Consider the following 14,134-nt stretch of genomic DNA (forward strand, 5'->3'; position numbering starts at 1 on the left):
AGCCATAATTATTTGAACTAATTCGGTAAACAAAATCATTTTTTAAATCACTTACTTATTAATTTTTGGAATATTAATAAATTACTATTATTTTATTTCGAATAAACTTGTATGAACTGAAACAATTGTTTGATGATAAAACAAAAAGTCATAATATTTTTAAATAGATAATTGTTCAAATAGTATAACTATTTGAATTTGTTCAGTAAACAAATTAATTTTTTTAAACTCTTACTTATTAATTTTTGAAATATTAAGAAATTAGTATTATTTTTTTTTGGATAAGCTTTTATGAACTGAAACAATTATTTTTTGTCAAAACAAAAGGTCAAAATGATTTTAAATAAATAATTGTTCAAATAGTAATAACTATTTGTACTTGTTTAATAAATAGATTTATTTTTTAAAATCTCAATTTTATTAATTTTTTGAATGTTACTAAATTAGTATTAATTTATTCTAAATAACCTTTTATGAACTAAAACAATTATTTTATAACTAAATAAAATATCAGAACAATTTGAAATAGATAATTATTCTAATAGTCTTAACCATTTGAACTGATTCTATAAACAAATTTATTTTTAAATCTCTTAGTTATTATTTTTGAAATCTTATTAAATTAGTATTATTTTAATGCAAATAAGCTTGTATGAACAAAACAATTGTTTTACGACAAAAGAAAAGGTCATAACGATTTGAAATAGATAATCATTCATATAGTCTTAACTATTTCAACTGGTTTGACAATTAGATTTATTTTTTAATTTTCTTGGTTATTAAGTTTCGGAATATTATTAAATTAGTTTTAGTTTATTTTGAATAAAATAGTATAAATAGAACTAATTGTTTGATGATAAAATAAAAGGTTATAATGATTTGAAGTGACAATTTGGAATGACTTTATCTAAATTTGAATGTCATCGATCATCTACTTGATAATAAATTAATTGGAACTAGATTAATGCTATGTCTTTACTAAAAATAAATTATTCTTTTATGTGGTATCTTTATAACACTAATAGCAACTATACAAAAAATTATTGTCTTTAAAGATACTTTTAAAATGAAAAAACAAATAATGAGTCTAAACTTATTAGAAAACACCATAGAAAAATTACCTATAAGTTATTTTCTCAAGTACATAATATTTTAAATTAAAATATATGATTATTAATATTAATAATAGTATGAATTCTATAAATTATAATTTTATAACAATATCAGTTAAATGATGAATTTTTTATATGACTTATACTAGACATAAAATTAAGTGTTCGTCGAATAAAGAAATTACTCCATTTTAATTAAAAAAGAGTTCAAATATTAAAAATATATTCATTATCAATTTTTAAGTTTAAGATTTAAAATATAGTTAAACTTCAAAATATAATAATATCTTTTGATATTTATCTAAAATAGGTCATATCTATTAATTTTAGAATTCTTATATTTCATTATTTAACAAACAATAATAATATTGAACCAAAATAAATTAAGAAATGTATTTTAGTATTTAAAGAACATAAAAATACTATTTGATTATGATAAAATATACTTTTAAGTAAAGTGTGTTATTTAAACCCTTATTATAACATATTTTAATAAGTTATGCATATTTAATGGCTTTTTAAGAAATCAATTTTCAATATTAAAAGTAGTTTTAGTCAATATCCCTTGTAAATATATAAATAAACATCATTGATGATTATATCGAGATAATAATAGTTCTTGATTGCTTAAAATCTTTTTTTTTAGAATATGTTTATAAATTAATATTTTTTATTTAGTAAAATTCATGTAAGTATGCATTTTTTTACTATAAAATTAAACTACAAAATGATTTATATGAAATAAATAAGTACAAATCAAAAACAGAAGTAAGTGATCATGAAAAAGAAAACATTATGTATTTACTTTATTTAAAGCAACAAAAACTTTATAACAATATGGTTTCAAATCGAAATAAAGAATTTAAATTTTCAATAGCAAATAGATGAAAAGCAAGAGTTTAAATGAATTTAATGATGATCATTTACTTCACAAATTTATAAAATTGAAAATAAAAATCCACTACAAAAAAAATTAAAAGAAAAAGCATAAAATAAAGAAGAAAAAAAAGTACAAAATCCAATTTGATTGTGATAGAAAACAATTATTTGAAAAAATTTAAAAAGAAAGAAAAAATATATAAAACATGAATGAAGATGATGACCTAAAACCAAAAAACTTAAAAGAAAACTTCTAAAAAAAGTTAAAATAGAGAAAGATTAAACATTTATTCTTTATTAGAATTTTAATTTAAAATTTTTGTTATATTTATTTTTTTCAAACTTAAATTTATATTTCCAATTTAATTTAGTGTAATGATAGTTATTTCAATTTTATTACTATAAAAGTATTAAAATTATTTTTATTATATTAGAATTATAAATTAGTTAACAATTTCGTGCTATATAATATATATTTATAACAAATTTCTTGATTTTAAGGGTTTGTAAGTAATAATTTAATATTTTATATCATAAAAAATTTTAAGTACTTAAATGAAGATGATTTAAATATCTATCCAATTTACTTGTAAGACTGCATTTTGGCATCTTCTGCTTCATGGTTTGCGCTTGGAGGAATGTCTTCTTTGATGTTCCAAGTAGGTGGGGAGCTTAATTTTCTCTAGATAATTGAGATTGCCTTCTACAATATAGTAATGATCAAAATTTTGATATGGTATGCATGAATTGGTCTTGCATATAACAGTAGCTAAAAGTGACAACCAAGATTAAAAAAGTGCATTGTGTACTAATTTTTTAATAAAAAAATAAGCTAGTCAATTATCTTCTTACCTTGGGAATTGTTAGACATGATTCTCTTATGGAATGATCAATATGAAATGCAGTTTGGCCATTTTTGCTCTTAGTTCTTTGATCCACTCTTTTATCCTATACCAAGTATCAAACAATCGAAATTTTCATTATCAGGTTGGTTTATGAGTCCTTCTGTTTCTATTGTTTCTAGCATATACTTGATGACATTACCTTTCCCACTAAGAACAGCAGCACGTAGAGCATTGCGCCCACATAAATTAAGAAGTTCTATAAATTCTGGACATTTTCAAATGATCTTTCTTATAACATTAACATGATCATTGCTAGCTGCAACATGAAATTGTGAGTGACCATGTTTGTCCAATATATATAAAACACTATTATCAAGATCCAGTAATTGTTTCACTATTTTATGGTCTCTTAGAGATGCTACATAGTGGAGAAAGGTTCTTCCATGATGGTCAACTTCTTTGATCAACGTGGTTTGGCTCTTAAGAGGGCTTGCATGATACCTTATGTTTACACAAAAAATTTGTTAAGATAAAGAAAACCATAAGCACTATTAAAGGGAAATACTTAGCAGAAATCTAATATCTCTATTTTGGTATAGAAATTAAAATTGCAAGAGTTTTGAAACAGCAAGAACTACAATGTTGTGTAAGAGAAATTTGTGAAAATAAATGAACCAAACATGAAAATTACCATAATGGCTTTCAATGACAGCAGCATGCAAAACTGTTTGGCCATCTGAACCCCCATAAGCTATGAACTTATTTGTTAATGTCATAATTTCATTCACTATCTCTAGCTTTCCTTCTCTGGAAGCAAGATACAAAGGCAATTCACCAGCAAAATTTTCTAAAAAAGCCAACTTAGGATCAACCTTTAGCAAGAGTTGAACCACTATAAGATGAACATTCCTGAGAGCTTCATGCAAAACTATGTTGTTTTTCTTGTTAACCATTCTCAGAATCTCAAACTTGCTAATGATTTCATCTTTATCAGTTTCTCTCCAACCTGCTCTTGCAGCAATATGTAGAGGTGTATCTCCATCTAAATTCTGCTTTATCATAAGTGATACACGCTTGCCATAAATCTCACTAATAATAATCTTGTGTCTAAATTTCATAGCTGTGTTTTCCTAGGGAGTTACCTTTAAAAGTAATATTAGATTTTGATATAGAAAATGTTTAAGGGAACAAACTTTGCCTAACTTGACATATTGGTTGAATTTTGGATCCATTGAATGATCATATCTAGAATTGTTAACAGGTAAAGCTTTTGATTCCCTAACTATATTATAAAAAAAAGGTATATTCCCTTTTACAATCTGGCTCTATACAACATTTAGTCAAAATATTAGTGGCCTGCCTCTTAATAGATTGAAATATAGCTTTTGTTTTAACTTTTACTAAAAGAAAATAAAATATACATAGATAGAAAATCATTCTAGGTAACAAATCCAATATAATTGGCCAACATGGACTATTTCAAAGGGTTTAAGTTTGTGACTTGACCAAAGCACAATTATTACAAAAAATTGCATGAAAGAAAAAGACTAGAAAGTTATGTACAAACTTAGAAAGAAAAACAAATTTTTAAAGTTTCCAAAGGTGACAGTTTCATGACTTTTCAAGCCGTATGCAATTTCATAGTCTAAAGTTTTGTTCTTGTTTCTTTGGTTAAAAGTTGCTTAAAGGCACAAAACATAAAAACAAATGCTAATCTTTTAAATATAAAAATATTTGAGGCTAGCCCAACAAAACAGGGCTATCTCATTTTGCAGAAAAAATATTCTATTGCATTTACCTCAACATTATCCTAAGCTACATGATTGATTAAAATTATTGAAACCAACATTTATTTTGTTGCCAAAAATAAACTATAAAATTGACCAATTTCAAAACACAATAATTCATTTCATATGGCACAAAAAATGTGTATTTATCAGATTTTGTTCAGATTAATTTTAAAATTGAATCAAAATAATTTGTTAAACAATTTTTATTTTATTTGAATATACTCAATTTAAAAAATATTATCAGTAATTATTATCTTAATAAATATTTTAAATTTATTAAATCATCAAATAAATTGAACAAATTAAATCTCATTTTAATTAATTTAGATTTAAAATTATTTTATTCAAATTATTTGATAGGGCTCGATAAATAAAACAGTGTAGTCTATCTTATTTTGAATTCTTATTATTCTATTTTTTAATTTTAATTTCTTTGAATAAAAGTCAAAATAATAATAGAAAAAAAACAAAAAGCTTAAAACTCTAAACAGTCAAAATTCAAATAATTCCACTGTTGAATTCAAGCCGATTGCCCACTGTATTGTGGTCTACTTGCCAGCACAAAAACTGTATAGTCTTTCTCAAATCTCGTAGAATCGAAAATTTGAATTAAAGTGTTTCTCAAATCTAAAAAAATTGGAGATTTGAACTGGATCTGAAGAAAAATTGAGGCAAGAGAGGAGGCCAATCTTTTCTGAAAAAACTTTTGAAAGGCATTTTTTTCTGGAGGCCAATTTTTGGGCGAAGAAGGCAATGCCAAAAATCCAACAGGCCATTGCCTTCACCGGCAACCTTGTGCACCACCATACCTTTCCGCCTTAAACCGCCACCACCATCCCATTCCCTTTCCTTTGCTAGCCGATCACCAACCCAACCCCACCGATCTCCAAACTACCCCCCCAGGAACAGCTCCCATCTCCCACCTACCCACCACCCACAGTCCTACTGAGATAGCCATCGAAACTGCCAACAAATAAATAGCAACTGTCACAGCCGAAAACAAAAAATAAAAAAACCAAGCCAACAAAACCAACAAAGCCAAAAAAAAAAAATGCAAACAACCACAGTCCCTATTGAAGAATCCATCGGAAAAAAAAAAGAAACAGAAAAGGGCCCGTTGAGGATGAAAAGGGCTTTCGGTCATGGGATTTTTTTTTGTTTTTATGAGTGATTTGGCAGAGCATTTTTAAGATTTTGGGAAAGGAGAGAAAAGAGCTATTTTTTTGGGCGGTGGGAGCGATGGCGGCGTACGGTGGTCAGCACGGGCGAGGAGACTTTTGGATGATCTGAACCGGTAGAAAGGAAGGATGGAAGGGTAGAAACAACATACTTTGGTTTCAGGACGACCGGACCGCGAGAAGAGGGTGAACGGCGGTTTAAAATTTCGGGTTAAAGTTTTAGATCTAAGCTATTATGAGGTGATTTGCTAAAACAGAGGCTGAATCTGAGACAAGAAGGAAGAGAAGAGTCCACGGCTGAAATTTTGGAGTTAACTGACGCCGAACGGCGGCCGGGTCAGCTACCGTCGCCGAGATCTGGGTTAGGGCAGAGTGGCCGGGTGTGTCTTTTTTGGAGAGAAATGTTGCATTTGATACAAAAAACGGAAAACTCAGGTTTGATGCTCCTGACCCGACCCTCTTACAATGTTTGTATTTAGCAAAGTGATCAATGAATATGGAATTGTCTAATGATGTTGTAGATAAGGTATATGCCACTGACATTTTTATTATCTTGTATATTTTATCTAATTATAGGTATGCACAGTACAAAAAAATATTAGAGGAAATTGACAAGTATGAAGGTGGTTTGGAGGCATTTTCTCTTGATTATGAGAAGCTTGGCTTCACATGTAAGTTATCATTCTTCCAAATATCTAATTGTTAGCACGGGCTTATTTTTTATGACTGTAATGTTTCATATTAATTGTAGCTCCCATGGTTGCATGTTATTGTTTTTTACACTAAGTGTAATTTGTTTTGATTTATTACTCTTTCCAGTTCAAATGAGCAATTTTCAATTAAATAAAATTAGTGTTGGAATATTCTTGTGATTGATTTGTGTGGGAATAGTGTACACGATTTTTTAGATCTTTCTATTTTTATATGTTTAAAATTTAGGTAGATCAATCTAAGAAAGAAATCAATTCCTTGATGTTCAACAAAGTGTGGAGCAAGTATTTGGTTCTTTGGTGCAAGAAAAAATTGAGAATTTTATTGAAGCCCTTAGAATTAGTCCTTTCTCTATTATTTCACTTTTATATGTTTATTTTATTTATTTATTTGTGAATGTCTTCTCCTTGTTTCCTTTATCATTTCTTTGTATTACATTGCTTAATAGCTATTTTGTTAACTTTAATTTTTAGTAAAAATGTTATTCTCCATTCATGTTTTTTTTTGTTGTCTTAGAAGTTGTTTTATGATAAGCTGAAATTGCTCTTTTTTGATATAATCTCATCTGGCTTTCAATGAGACAGGAATAACTTACAGGGAGTGGGCACCAGGAGTTAGGGTTTTTTATGCATCATTTTAACATTTTGAGATTTTAACCATTAATCTTAGTAACTTCTATGCAATAAAAAAAGTCTTATTAACTTCTAGGTGTTGTGTTTTCTCTTCAATTTTTGTGATTATTTTACTGCATTTTATTGATTGGAAATTTTAACAATTGGAACCCTAATGCAGATATTTTGAGCCGGGTATGTTATGCTTTCTTGTGCAAGAATAAATGCCACGTGTGCATTGAATTGATATTTTCCATGTCTGTAAGAACTGTCCTGCCATTGATGGGTTACTTGACATTAAGTGAAGTTCATAATAATTGTGCAATACTTTAGTAGGTGCACCTACAAGTGATTTTCTTTGATTGCTTTCTGAATCTTCTCCTTCTATACATGACATAAATAATGCAGTCACAAGATGGAGTTGGTGCTGTCAAAATATCAGTAACTCAGCACTTTATTTCTGTGGCAGCTTTCTTGCAATTTTATATCTATTGATGAACTACACATCATTTGTGTTGCTTTTAATGAGCTACTGTCTCCCCTGTTTTTCTCTTTGACTCTGACCAATGTGCTCTACGATGTATGCCTTATGAAACTGTAGTATTTGCAATACCAGCTGTTCATAAGTAAATGCTTATATCTTCTCTAAATGCACATGCTGAAAGAAGTTAAAAGTTATGTAAGTTTGGTTTGTCAAAACACTTAGTTTAATGTTGAATCTAAATGTAAACATGTGTGTTGATTTACATTGGCAGTGATCTATTGTCTATTTCTATATTTAAATAACATCTAGTGTTTAATACTACAAATATTAATTGTTTTTTAACAGAATGAGTTTGGTGTTTGGGACATCTTTTGGCCTAATAATGCGGACGGTTCACCACCAATTCCCCATGGTTTTGAAGTGAAGGTAAATTACCTATAGATGAATATAAGTTTGGCTCTTGAAAGTTATTGTGCTTACATTCAAATGCTACTTGTTTATTATTTCCTTTTTTCACTTTTGAAGTCAATAAAAAGAAACTATAAAAACTTGCAACTCTCTCCTTGTAGATCAACAAGGTATTTAGCCTTTTGATCATGACCTGTGGACCAGGAACCTTTAAGTATGGTGCTTTTTTTTTTACACTGATCCTATTGCATGTGTATATGGTTTGAATAAATCATTGGTTTGTACTACAACATTCACAATAATTAATTACTAGAATTCATGACATAAAGGCATTGAAGTATTTAATGGGGTGGTCTCCGAGTCAAGCAAAATTGTTCAAGGTAGCAGAGTTCAAATCCAACTAACTCTCGCCCTAAAAAGAAGGGAGAAAGAAAGAAAAGATGAAGATGAAAAAAAAAAAAACATTTCTCTGGTATTACTAAATAATGAGTATTACTTTAGTTAATGATAATGCAAATACCAAATAGCTAGTGGCTTGGATCTCTGTTAAACTGCTTTGTGTATAGAAATATCTTAAATAGCAGTTTCAAATCAATAACATGGAAGTTGGTTTGATTGTATCTAAAACCCATTAAGAAGCCTAAATTTGCAATTAAACCAAAATTTATCTCTAGTTTTCATCATACTGTCATTCAAAGAAAATTTGTCCCACAAACACCTTCAGTCTTCATCTTTTGTGCTACATTTTGATAGGGTTAATCCATTTCCTAGTTTTCTTAATATTATCAACTCTGAGATGCAGGAGCCAATAATTAGCACATATGCCAACTTTAGAGATGATGTGCTTCCCATTAAAAGACTTGGATATAATGCTGTTCAAATCATGGCTATTCAAGAGCACTTGTATTATGCTAGATTTGGGTATTATCTCTATTAAAATATCAGCTCATCTTTATTTGTTGCTGTTTATGTTTGTTAACTTTACTAAAATGTTATGTTTTGGATGTAAACAGAAATATTTCTTCAGAATTTAGTTTTGGTTATGGAAACTAACCTCTACTACTTTTAACAAGTTGCATTTAATATGTTGCAGGTATCATGTGACAAACTTCTTTGCACCAAGCGGTCGTTTTGGAATCCCTGATGATCTTAAGTCACTGATAGATAGGGCTCACGAGTTGGGTCTACTTGTTCTTATGGATATTGTGCACAGGTAATAATTGGACTTGCTGAAGAATATCATTTCTAAAAACACACCCTTCAGCTTTATTAGCTGTTACAGTTTTTGTGCAAACGGTTTTTCCTAGCTTTTTCATACCTAAAATGAAAATATAAACTCCTTTTCTTCTTCTTTTCTTGCTTAGACTGTATGGTCATTCTTTCAGTAGACTTGATGCAAATGTGGCCATGAGAATTTAGGCTGTTATTGGTCCTTACACTTACTATGTTTTTTCTAGTTGTTTTTGGCTTCCTAAAAGCTTTCTAAAGAACAAACCTAAAAAGGAGAAAACAAAGTCATAATTGTTTGAAAATATATATGATTAAATGCAATAGAATTTGTAGTATAATTGTTGTATTAAAAGAGGAATCATAGTATTTTGTTCTACAAGAGATTATATTTTTTATTTTAAATTCTTTTAAAGTATTATTGTCTTTTCTACCCAAATGTACTTTCTGCTTCTGGAAGCTAAAAGCTAGTAGCAAAAACAACTACCAAATGGAATCTTACTGTATTGTTTACAATGAATGTTTTTATCTTTTGCATTTCGTTAATGTTAAATTCTTTTCTAAGTTGTAGCAAATTTTTATTCAAGTATTTGCTCTATTGCTTTGAGTGAGTAATCTTTTACTATAAGTCTCAATTAATTTTTATTTTTTAGTTAAATTAAGTTATTAATTAATTTTGTCATCCATCTTTGTATCTGACTGATGTTTGACGAATATAGCCATGCATCTAATAATGTGTTAGATGGATTGAACATGTTTGATGGAACCAATGCTTATTACTTCCACTCGGGGTCAAAGGGTCACCAATGGATGTGGGATTCTCACCTTTTTAATTATGGAAGCTGGGAAGTATGTACTTCTTTTGAAACTTCTCTTAAACAATAGCTTGTTGAAAGATTTTGGCTTCTTTCCATCCTGTTGTGTGTAAATATTAATTTTTACTTGTTGCTTTAGGTACAAAGGTTTCTTCTGTCAAATGAAAGATGGTGGCTGGAAGAATACAAGTTTGATGGGTTCAGATTTGATGTTGTGACTTCAATGATGTACACCTATCATGGGTTGCAATTAATATCTGAGTGAGTTTGCAGATTTTCTATTCTGCTTGATGTTATGTAATAAGTTACTCGCATGTTTAGATGTTAATTATCAAAGTTTTGACTTTATGTTATATAGAGAAGTAGAACTGATGTAACATTTGGTTCTTGTAAGTGGTGAAGCATCATTTCTCTATGTTTGTTTCTTAGCTAAATTCTCTTGAGTACTAAAGGTTTTTAGTGTCATTGCATCTATATAATGTATTATCCTGGCTTAACCTTTGTTTTCTTGAACTTGCTGTAGGTAGCATTTACTAGAAACTACAATGAGTGCTTCGGAAATGCAACTGATGTAGATGTTGTTGTCTATCTAATGCTGGTTAATCATATGATTCATGGGCTATATCCTGAGGCTGTCACCATTGTTGAAGATGTATGTTCTATAACTCCTCTTTGAGTCGCATTGAGCATACTTCGACTTATAATCGTTTATCTGTTCCAGAATTATGATGTCTGCTTTAAGTCCCCTGTCTCTTCTATAGCAATATTTGTTGAACTGGGTTGTGTAAATGGAATGGGGTTTCAATACTTTTTTATGTGATTCATGATGATGCTAAGTGTAGAAATGGTTTTGAAAAAGTTTGCACATGTACTTGTGTGTGCGAAGCCTACCAAACATTTGTGTATTGTACATGTTTTTCTAATTCTATATTGCTTCATCACTTCTCTTCATGCATCAATTGAATCCATATGCCATGAATAAGTAGGTTACCTTGCTAGTAGTTAAGTGTTTTGATATTGTAGAATGAACTAAAGAATTGTTAAAAATGCTTGTTGTAAATTGAACTAATTTTTATTGTAGACCAAGAGTTCTGGAAACATAGCAACTAAAGATGCCAAAAATGAAAATTCCAAAAACACTTGAAGGGAACAAACAAGCATCTCTAGAAATCTTAAAATATCCTTGCTTTTCACATATTTCATCTTTTGTGCAAATAATTCACCTAAAGAGCTACTAGCACAATAAAAGGTAATTTATGTTTTACCCTTTAGAAATATTAGCATAGTAAGGAATATATAATAGATAAAATGTTTATATTGGAGTGATTTAGTTGCAGATTTTCATATATTATTTGCAAAAATAACATTCTTTAAGTTCTATGAATATTGAAAAGGAAAAGAAACAATAGTTGAAGGTAGACTTCCACCATCTTAAAATGTCATCTATCATAATAATCAATTCTCCACTGCTTTTCTTTTTTACTCTGACCTATGTGCTCTAAGAAGTATGCCTTAAGAAACTATATTATTTGCAATACTAGCTATTCATAAGTCAATGCTTATATCTTCTCTAAATGCACATGCTGAAAGAAGTTAAAAGTTATTTAAGTTTGGTTTGTCAAAACACTTAGCTTAATGTTAAATCTGAATGTAAACATGGATCTTTTTATATGTATGTGGGCATGAATATTCTTCTTAATGGACCAAAGATTAGGTGTATAGTCTGGTGCAGTTGATATTCTTAAAAGCTCCAAATAGAAAAGTTAAGAAGATAAACGTTGTCAAAGTTTTTATAATTAAGTGCAAAAGCCACCTTGCCTATGTAACAATTAATTGTATCAACTAATTCATATATTTAATGCCATGCAGTCTCAAGTATAAAAGGGAAGGTGACTGTGTTTTAAGTGCTTAGAAAGCTGTGTTGATTTACATTGGTAGTGATCTATTGTCTATTTCTATATTTAAATAACATCTAGTGTTTAATTCTACAAATATTAATTGTTTTTTAGCAGAATGAGTTTGGTGTCCGGGAGATCTTTGGGCCTAATAATGCTGACGGTTCACCACCAATTCCCCATGGTTCTCAAGTGAAGGTAAATTACCTGTAGATGAACATAAGTTTGGCTCTTGAAACTTATTGTGCTTACATTCAAATGTTACTTGTTTATTATTTCCTTTTTCCACTTTTTAAGTCAGAGTAAAAAGAAACTATAAAAACTTGCAACTCTTTCTCGGTAGATCAACAAGGTATTTAGCCTTTTGATCATGATCTATGGACCAGGAACCTTTAAGTATGATGCTTTTTTTTAACACTGATCCTATTGCATGTGTATATGGTTTGACTAAATCATTGGTTGTCCTACAACCTTCACAATAATTAATTACTAGAATTCATGACATAAAGGCATTGAAGTATTTAGTGGGGTGGTCTCCAAGTCAAGCAAAATTATTCAAGGTAGCTGAGTTCAAATCCAACTAACTCCCGTCCTAAGGAAGGTAGAAAGAAAGAAAAGAAGAAGATGAAAAAAAAAAAAAACCATTTTTCTGGTGGACTGTTCTGATCATGTCAATTATCATTCATCCAAACCTCTTTTTCCATGTGTACATTTTAAGTTTTTGACCATATAATTGTAGATTCGTATGGAAACTCCATCTAGGATTAAGGACTCCATTCTTGCTTGGATCAATTTCTTTGTTCAAGCACTAGGTGAAATCCCATACAACGGAATATACTATGATTTGCCAAAAGAGTACAGTTGGCGGCTATTTGCTCTTTTGGTTTTGTTGGAAAGATTAGATAACTTATTCTTTTCAAACTATAAGCAGCTGAAATATTTGGAGCTTGGGGAAAATCAGAAATACCAACTATTGTTTATGATAATTTTAAAATGACTGCATGTGTGTGAAGATACATAGACAAAAGCATGCATGTATGCCTGCACACAAATATGATTAATTGATTATATAAACAAATAATGAATTTCTTATTCATCTTAGGTTGTTTTGATGAACATCTTCCTTTATAATGTTAATAGTAAGATCAATGCCCTTAAAGGTTTTTAAGAAAACAATTTTGATTTGTTCTTTTTCATATATGAAGTCGGTTTCTAAATTGTGTTCTCGCTTATTCAAGTTTAATCACTGCACAGCACAGTCAACGTAGTTTAGTCTATAATATGTTTGTTATCTCAAATTTTTGTACTCTCTAACCTGACTAATGATTTTTATACTGTAATAGGAAAAGTATGTATTCAAACACCGCCAGCCAAAAAAACCAAAATCACTTAAGTCTATGAATCACATGTTGGAATGAGTAGCATAGTATGTGTCTTCCTTTCCCTTGCATGTAGCAAATTGTTATTCAACTCTTCTGTCTCTGCACTGAATTGCATTTCCTTGACTTATTTAATCTTAAAAGAGGAAACCTTAAGTTTGATAAAAAGCTTCATTAAATGCTATCATGTGTGGGATCATATTTTTTATGCTATTTCTTTCAACCCTTCCTATGAAGTGTTCTTGCAAGGTTTTAAGACTGAAAAGTAACGCAGGAGGTTTATAAGACAATACATTTTACAAGAAAACTTAACTTAGTATCTGTATTTAAACTATCAATTTTACCCCTCCCCCAAAAAAAAGGAAGATAAAGAGACATTTTGACTTGCATTGAACATCTTTAAGAGCATCAAACAGTATAGCTGTCTGGGAAGGCCTGTAAATTTTGAAACAGAACTTTTCTACATCCCATAGGCAAGGTGGCCTCTCTTAAAGAGAAAATCTGTCAAATTAACGTAGCAAAAAGCCACGTAGGTGTATGCGGCCTTTTTTCGTGTTCTTTGGTTAAAGGAAGTCCTTCCAATTGTATTATACTAAATAATGAGTATTACTTTAGTTAATGATAATGCAAATGCCAAACGGCTAGTGACTTGGATCTTTGTTAACTGTTTTGTGTATAGAAATATCTTAAATAGCAGTTTCAAATCAATAACATAGAAGTTGGTTTATTGCATTTCATTATGATTCTTCACCCATTTCTAAAACCCATTAAGAAGCCTAAATTTGTAATTAAACCGAAAT

General features: G+C 29.4%; 1 protein-coding gene across 2 annotated transcripts in view; it reads left to right on the plus strand.

Moving 5' to 3' along the window:
- Positions 1–4,999: 4,999 nt before the first annotated feature.
- LOC111284072 (1,4-alpha-glucan-branching enzyme 2-1, chloroplastic/amyloplastic-like) overlaps positions 5,000–14,134 on the plus strand; it is a 32,353-nt gene continuing 23,218 nt past the window's right edge. Inside the window, exons 1-6 of one of the 2 annotated variants that reach the window (XM_089755037.1) lie at positions 5,000–6,239; positions 6,381–6,475; positions 7,956–8,036; positions 8,821–8,939; positions 9,112–9,231; positions 9,965–10,094. In XM_089755037.1, coding sequence (XP_089611163.1) covers positions 6,422–6,475; positions 7,956–8,036; positions 8,821–8,939; positions 9,112–9,231; positions 9,965–10,094 — 504 coding nt within the window. In that variant the 5' untranslated portion in view covers positions 5,000–6,239; positions 6,381–6,421. The remainder of the gene's footprint in view (positions 6,240–6,380; positions 6,476–7,955; positions 8,037–8,820; positions 8,940–9,111; positions 9,232–9,964; positions 10,095–14,134) is intronic. The other variant, XM_089755038.1, reaches the window with a different exon arrangement.

The sequence above is a fragment of the Durio zibethinus genome, chromosome 26 (assembly GCF_047325235.1).
Source record: "Durio zibethinus cultivar Kanyao isolate XHJ-2024 chromosome 26, ASM4732523v1, whole genome shotgun sequence".
NCBI lineage: Eukaryota > Viridiplantae > Streptophyta > Magnoliopsida > Malvales > Malvaceae > Durio > Durio zibethinus.